The sequence below is a fragment of the Panthera pardus genome, unplaced genomic scaffold, assembly GCF_024362965.1.
Source record: "Panthera pardus isolate Hobbes unplaced genomic scaffold, ASM2436296v1 HiC_scaffold_7, whole genome shotgun sequence".
In the NCBI taxonomy this organism is placed as follows: Eukaryota; Metazoa; Chordata; class Mammalia; order Carnivora; family Felidae; genus Panthera; species Panthera pardus.
In genome coordinates this window covers 66,504,803-66,512,221 of record NW_026527002.1, presented here as the reverse complement: position 1 = coordinate 66,512,221, position 7,419 = coordinate 66,504,803, and the positions used below count along the sequence as shown (strand labels likewise).

Below are 7,419 nucleotides of genomic sequence, written 5' to 3'. Positions count from 1 at the left end.
CAAATACTTCTGCTAAAGGCTTTTCAGCATTCAGACATCTTTGGGCATCAAAGCAAAGTTGATGAACTCTATTTAACTTTGAAGGATTTTCAATTTTTAGCGTGTGTGTGTGTGTGTGTGTGTGTGTTTGAACGATGTGCATTACTTTGTCAAAAGCTGACTTATCATTTTACTGCCCAGAATCCAGCAGAAAGTATCATACGTTATTTCTAGTTCTGTCCTAAAATAATGGTGTTCTTTTCCTTTCAAACAACACCGCAGCTGTATGTTGTCCTTCTTCTTGAACCTCATCCGTGAAGCACATTCCTTACTCAGTGTTTATTGGATGCCCCATAATTTGAAGATAAAACCATATCTTGAGGTACTGGAATGTAAGATCCACGGAGAAGGGGCTAGGTCTGTCTTATTTCTACCACATCCCCACTGCCCAGCACACAAAAGACACTCAACAACTATTTTTAAATGGCCACATTTAAATCTATATTTATTAAAATTTTCATATTAAAAATAATGCATACTTATTTTAGAAGTTTTAGGAAGATACCGCTGCCTAATCACTGTTAACATTTTGGCATATTCCCCCAGGCTTTATCTATGCCTGTTTTCATATTTTCTTTTTATATCATGCTGTACGTGGGTTTGTAACTTACATATTTTTTTACTTACAATGTACTCAGTGTATACATTCCATGCCATCAAGTATTTTTGACTACACCGTTGCTGGTGCCTGTGTTATTCCATAGTAAGAATAAGCATGTTCTAGGAAATGCTGCCGGTGCCATAAATGCTCTATTTTTCATCCCTTCAGGAAAATAGGGCATTTTAGTTACCAGACAGTGAGCACCTAGGGCCAGAATTTAATGAACGACACTAAGTCTAAAATCATGCAGAATATGCTTCAATCTTATTTTGACCAACCAGGAACATTCTAGAACGACTTTCCATGTGGCAGTTAATATCCTACATTTTATAAGAGTGACACAGGTGCATGACTATCTGAAGAAAACAGTAGCCCTGGTGGTTATGGTGTGGAGCAGGAACCCCAATCCAGCCTCTTCAATACTGCCAAATGGCCCCTCAGGTTCACAAGAAGAAATGGCTGCCATATGTATTTGCATACGAGGCCAAACACTCCAATCCCTTTGTTTCCTTATTTTAACTGAGAACACCAGCCCCTCACTTCCACTGCTTTACAGGGGGTAGCAGATCTACATGGTGTACTTCGAAAAATCAGACGTTTCCTTTCAAAAAACTTGGCTCCATCTGACGAGTGTGTAGGATATTAATTTCTGGGACTGCTTTTGAAATTAATTTGTGCTTGAGTGGCATAATGGTACCTACTACATATGGTGGTTAGACTAAGTGCTAAATTGTGCCCAGGATGGTCATTCATATCATGGTCTTTGGGAATATCACATTTGGTGGCACTTAGATATCTGGCTAAAGAGAATTTCTACTGCTATCGTGGAGGGCCACTCCCCTCCCCCAATGCATACTCACACAAAATTATATTTCATATTCATAAAATTCCCCACTTGGAAATCGCCATAGAGCATAAATCCAAATGGGTTTCTCGAGAACTCATTACTATTGAAAATATTCTTTTCAGTGTTGACTTTGATGGAAAACCAGCAACACCTCATCTCTAGATGGGAACTTCAGTAACAAAGTATTTTAGGTGATACAAAGTTTTCTCCAAGCCAGTTTCATGGCCTGAGTAAGTGAATGTGTTCTATAAACTATAAGGATTAAACGAGGTTAAGATATATGGGACGGGTTAAAGGTCTAGTAATTTGCTAAAATGTTTTCAGTTTATTTGCTGTAAAAATTTTATTTAAAAAAAAAAAAGGAATTTCAATAAATCTCAGACCCAGAATCAGATCTCTCAGAATAAAACCAATTGCATAAAAAACATTCACCTAAGTCAATTTGAGGTCACCATTGATTACTCTGAGGCAAAGGAGTCATAATTTCATGCTGCCCATGGGTGGAAACATGGCTTAAGGCTCGTGAGTTTAAAAGGTGGTGGCAGGGGTTGAGGCAGGGAGGAGGGGCTCCTTTCCCATGTTCTCCAAGAAGGGCTGATCTGTGCTTAGAAAGAGGGACTGGTTCTTGGGCCTTTGGGTTCATTCCTTCAGCACCCAGCATGGGTGCCTGCACAGAGCACATGCTCTCACACATTTAGAAATGAGGAAGAAGAGAGAGTAAGTAGAATGGGAGGGTCTGGGTCCTCCAAGATTCTCTAGGAGCCCACGACGATCCTTCGGCTGATGGCTCCGGGCAAGGTATAAATGAAGAGGACCAGGAAGATGATGAGGACAATCAGAATGAAACCGATGATGATGTACTTTTTGTAATTCTTCCAGATGAGGTGGTACAGGCACTTGAAGGGGCTCACAAACCAGGAGAAGGAGGTGTTTGGGCGGCTGCAAGGGAAGCAAGAGAAAATCAGGAAAGAGGCCATGACGTCAACACAGAGGATTCTCCAGACCTCGGGAAGTATTTCTGACTCTCACTTTCTAGAGGCCCACAAGGAGATGCCTGGGAACGGGAGAAGTCCATGTTGCCTTGAAGCAGGAGCAATCCAACATTCTGGGTGATAATGATTCCTGCATCATTTCAGAGCTTGGTCTGGAGGAGGGAAGAGTCTGACTACCCTCCGTCTGTCCAACCCTGACCAGTTCAAGCCCTACCTCTCCCAAGAGGCCCTCCTTGACCACTTTGGTCCCTGAAGATCCCCCTCCTTCCAAATCCCTATCTCATCTATCACTCGACGTAGCTCCTTTTTGAACCTAGCATACCGGTCTTCTGTTCTAAACAGAACAGAATCTCCCTAAACAGATTGGAAGCTCTTAGAAGACAGAGCTTAGGTCTTACATTTCTTCAGTATTCTTCAAAGTGTTTTTTTAGTAGGTATACATTGTAGGAGCTCAACAAATAATTTTGAATTAATGAATAAGTACTCATTATGTTTCTAACACTATGATAGATCAAAAGTAGGGACAGAGAAGGGACCACTTGTCTTCGGATGCTTGGGGTCTCAGGAAGGGTAGGGAAAATACAACTTGAAAGAGTATTTTGTATACGTATTTCATATCTACATATGTTTACTTTTTAAAGTGGGCTCCACACCCGACGTGGGGCTTGAACTCATGACCCTGAGATCAAGGGTCAGATGCTGTACTGATTGAGCCAGCCAGGTGCCCCAACATGTATTCAGTGTTTTTAAAAAATTTTTAGACACAGAGAGAGAGAGAGCATGTGCGAGTGGGGGAGAAGAGTGGGGGGGGGGGGGAGAGAGAGAGAGAGAGAGAGAGAGAGAGAGAGAGAGAGAGAGAGAATCTTAAGGAGGCTCCACATTCAGCATGGAACCCAATACGGGGCTCCATCCCACAATCCTGGGATCATGACCTGAGCCAAAATCAAGAGTTGGATGTTTAACTGAGTCACCCAGGCACCCCATATATTTACTTTAAAAAAAATTTGAGGGGCACCTGGGTGACTCAGTTGGTTAAGAGACCGACTTCAGCTGAGGTCATGATCTCACAGTTTGTGAGTTCAAGCCCTGCGTCGGGCTCTGTGCTGACAGCTCAGAGCCTGGAGCCTACTTCAGATTCTATGTCTCCCCCTCTCTCTACCCCTCCCCTGCTCATGCTCTGTGTCTCTCTGTCTCTCAACAATAAACATTAAAAAAAATTTTTTTTAAATACAAAAATTTTTTAATGTTTTTTTGTTTAATTTTATTTTTGAGAGAGAGCACTTGAGCAGGGGAGGGGCAGTGAGAAAGGGGGACAGAGGATCCGAAGCAGGCTCTGTGCTGACAACAACGAGCCCAATGCAGGGTTTGAACTCACAAACCATGAGATAATAACCTGAGCTGAAGCTGGATGCTCAACCGACTGAGCTACCCAGATGCCCCTATATTTACTGTGTGTGTGTGTGTGTGTGTATTTACTTTTTAATTGATATGTAACCACGGATTAAATTGAATAGGGTAACCCTTTCTTCTAGTAATTCTACTTTTGGGAATTCATTTTAAAGTAGTAACTTATAAAAGGGAAATATTTTCATCATATTACAATAATGGAAAAAGAAAGAAGTAAATTTATCCAATTATGGGGTGGTAACCAAGTCAGTTATGGGCATCAAATCTATAGAGTATTCCATAGGTATTAAAAAATCCTAATCATGACCACTATGGCAACAAAGCAAAACTTTGCAGCAAGGATAAATGAAACATTAGGACAATTGTGTATGTGTAACTTGAGAACAAGTAGAAAAAAATACATGTAGAATTCATATTCACATAAAAAAGAGTAGAAAAAATATACGAAATTATTCTAGAAACGCTTATCCATTATTACAGAAAGGCACCCTCTCCATTTTCCAAACAGCCTGTATTGTTGTTAGAGTATTTCTCAATTATCGCAACAAAAACCTACGTGGATTAGCTGCCTTCTTGAGGCTCAGTCCTGCCAGAGGGACCCTCTAGAGAATTGCCCCACCCTCGGCTATGGGGACTGCAAAGGGCCTTTCCCATTTCTGATGCTCTTACACAGGACCCCACTCACTTGGGCTTGGCCAGGGGCTCTGGCTCCTTCCGGGCTTTTCCGACAGGATTTTTCTCAGCTTCTTCTGCCGTAACTAGGTGGAACTCTGCTTCAACCTTGCCCTGCACAAAGACAAAAGTTTCAGTTTCTAGTCACAAAGAGCTGCTGGGAGCAATGCCAACCTTCTAGAAGTGTACAGTGTGGGAGAATGCCAGGGAGTATTTTGACTATCCTGCTGCCTTAGTTTGAGAAAAATTGTTACCTTTCTGGTTCTGGGAGAAGCTATTTTTATGATGAACAGTGAAAGCTCTGAAATGATGATGCTGTTGAGTTTTGTGAAGGGAGAGGTCCCACCTGTACACATAAGACACATATATACTTGGTTGAACGTGCTATTTCATTTGTAATCGTTCAATCAATATCTGACTATAGAAACCCAGTAGCAATTAGGGATGCCTGGGTGGCTCCACTGGTTAAGCATCTGACTCTTGGTTTCAGCTCAGGTCATGATCTCAGTTTCGTGAGTTCAAGCCCCGTGTCGGGCTCAGCGCTGACAGCATGGAGCTTGCTTGAGATTCTCTCGCTCTCTCCCTCTCTCTCTGCCCCTCACCCACTCACGCTGTTTCTGTCTCTCTCAAAAAATAAACTTAAGAAAAACCCAGTAGCAATTAGAAAGGGGACTAATTACTTAAGTGACAGAACCCTTTTGAATCTGCTACAATCTTTCTTCTCTGTCAGCTCTCCAGAGGAAATTGGTGGGTGTGGCCCTACATTTGCCAAATGGCTTTCTGTCATCCTTCATTGTTTCTGTTGTCTCCACAAATTGTTCCAGAATTATCCTTCTATTCTTGCACTTCCTCTTTCCTTCTCCTTCAGTAAGAATCAGCCCTTCTGGTTTGAAAATTGTCATGTCCTTCTTCAGAGTGCTGTGCCAGTTACTGGCACTGATCTAAGTCTTGGGTTATCAAAGGGTGAGACAGGACCACTGCAAAAGGGAAGGGCCATTCTTTCTTGTTCATTCAGTCATTCACTACTTTTGGGAACCCCCTGAATGTCAGGCACTGTTCTAGACAATGGGAACTTAATGATTAAGAAAAACAGGATCCTTGGGGCCCCTGGGTGGCTCAGTCAGCTAAGCATCCGACTCTTGATTTTGGCTTAGGTCATGATCTCATGATTCGTGAGTTTGAGCCCTGTGTTGGGCTCTGTGCTGACAGTGCAGAACCTGCTTGAAATTCTCTCTCTCCCTCTCTCTCTACCCTCCCTTGCTCTCTCTCTGTCAAAAAACAAATAAGCTAAAAAAATTTTTTTAAAGAAAAATAGGATCCTTGATCTCCTGGAGCTCCTGTTCTTGGTGAAGGAGAACTTATCTCTTCTCCTTCGGTTTTGTGGATTGAAATTCAAGGTAATAGGAGGGACACAGAATTGGTAGGGGACTGGAACATCATGGAAGTATTTTAGACCCACGCTTGTCATTAAAGTTTGTCTTTTGGAATTACATATGGATGGGGCATAACCTGATTTCCTATCCCAGTAAAAATATTTAAGGTTCTGATGAACCAATGGGCCTATGTTAACTTACCTATTCACCCCCAAAATATCAGGACTCCTTAACAAGCAGGATGGTTGCTGGCAACCACAAAAATGTAATCATGGGAGAAATTAGAGAGGAGTACTGTATCTGGGGTGGGGTTGAAGCCAGAGAAGATAACCCAGAGAAGAGGCAGTGGCATGGATGTCTGAATTAGTCAAGAAATGCAATGGGCTTATTACAAGTGAAGTCATGAGTTCAAATCTAGGTGGTCTCATCCATTCTTTAGACTACAACCCTGGCCCAACTCAGACCACATTACATGTCCTATGATCCGGAAATTTTCCTTAAAAGTATGTGTATATGTAGTCTCTCATTTCTGTTGACATACCTTGACCCCCATACGTAATGACTTGCACACATAGCTACTCAGGAAACATTTGCAAACCAAGGAAGAAGGAATATAAAGCTTCTGTCCATTCTAGTCACCCCACACCACTCTGCCTGTATCAACAGTAGAGTGATAATACTATAACTCTAACTGTGATTGCAATGCTTTATTGGATGCCCACTTTGCCTACGTCCTTTCAATTGATCCATCAACCCATCTCAGCAACAAGCAAAGTAGGTCTCCTTTTTATCGATGGAGAAATGAAGCAATGGAGATCAAATGACTTTCCCAAAGTCACACAGGCAATAAGCCAACCAACTGGAACTTGAACCGAGGTCTGTATGATGCCAAACCTCATGTTCTTTTCATGAGAGCAGGCTGCCTCCCACCTTCTTCATGGATTTGCCCGATAATTGGACTCAAAGTTTTACAAGGACTTTCCTAACTCTAACATAAGATGATTGGCTCATGGCTTCACAATTGTCACTTAAAGGCATTTGTCTTCTTGGGCCTCAGATTCCATACCTGTCAAATGGCCAGATGTGCTTTAATGCAAATTCTAGTTTTCATGAAAGACAGGAGCCCCTGCAAGGCTTGACGGCTGGAAGAAACCTAAGAGGCCAGCCTACCACTCATGGCAGAGAGGTTTCCAATACGCAGAAAGGGCTTATTTCCAGAGGTCTTTCAGAGGTGACCTAATAAGCTCTACTGAGCATTATATTTATATGCTAGGAACCTCATCCAAATCCTCTATATTTGAGAGTCAGCTTAAGAGTTGCTAGCCAATTGCTGGGCTCCAGAATTTTGGTAGAGAGGACAAAAGTCAACCGTGGATAAGTTAGGACCAGAGTAAGAGGGTAAGAGGGTCACAGCTGCCTCTTCGTTGTGCACTGTTTAATAATCAGGCCAGCCACTGTGCTGTATAACTTGCATGGTGCTTCACATGT

The 7,419-nt window shown here is 42.3% G+C and overlaps 1 protein-coding gene across 2 annotated transcripts in view; it reads right to left on the bottom strand.

The window, feature by feature from the left end:
- Nucleotides 1-461: 461 nt before the first annotated feature.
- Nucleotides 462-7,419, bottom strand: part of FER1L6 (fer-1 like family member 6) — a 164,489-nt gene continuing 157,531 nt past the window's right edge. For both annotated transcript variants that reach the window (XM_019459903.2, XM_053896193.1), the window contains exons 40-41: nt 4,572-4,672; nt 462-2,426 (exon numbers count right to left, since the gene is read on the bottom strand). In XM_019459903.2, coding sequence (XP_019315448.2) covers nt 2,243-2,426; nt 4,572-4,672 — 285 coding nt within the window. In that variant the 3' untranslated portion in view covers nt 462-2,242. The remainder of the gene's footprint in view (nt 2,427-4,571; nt 4,673-7,419) is intronic.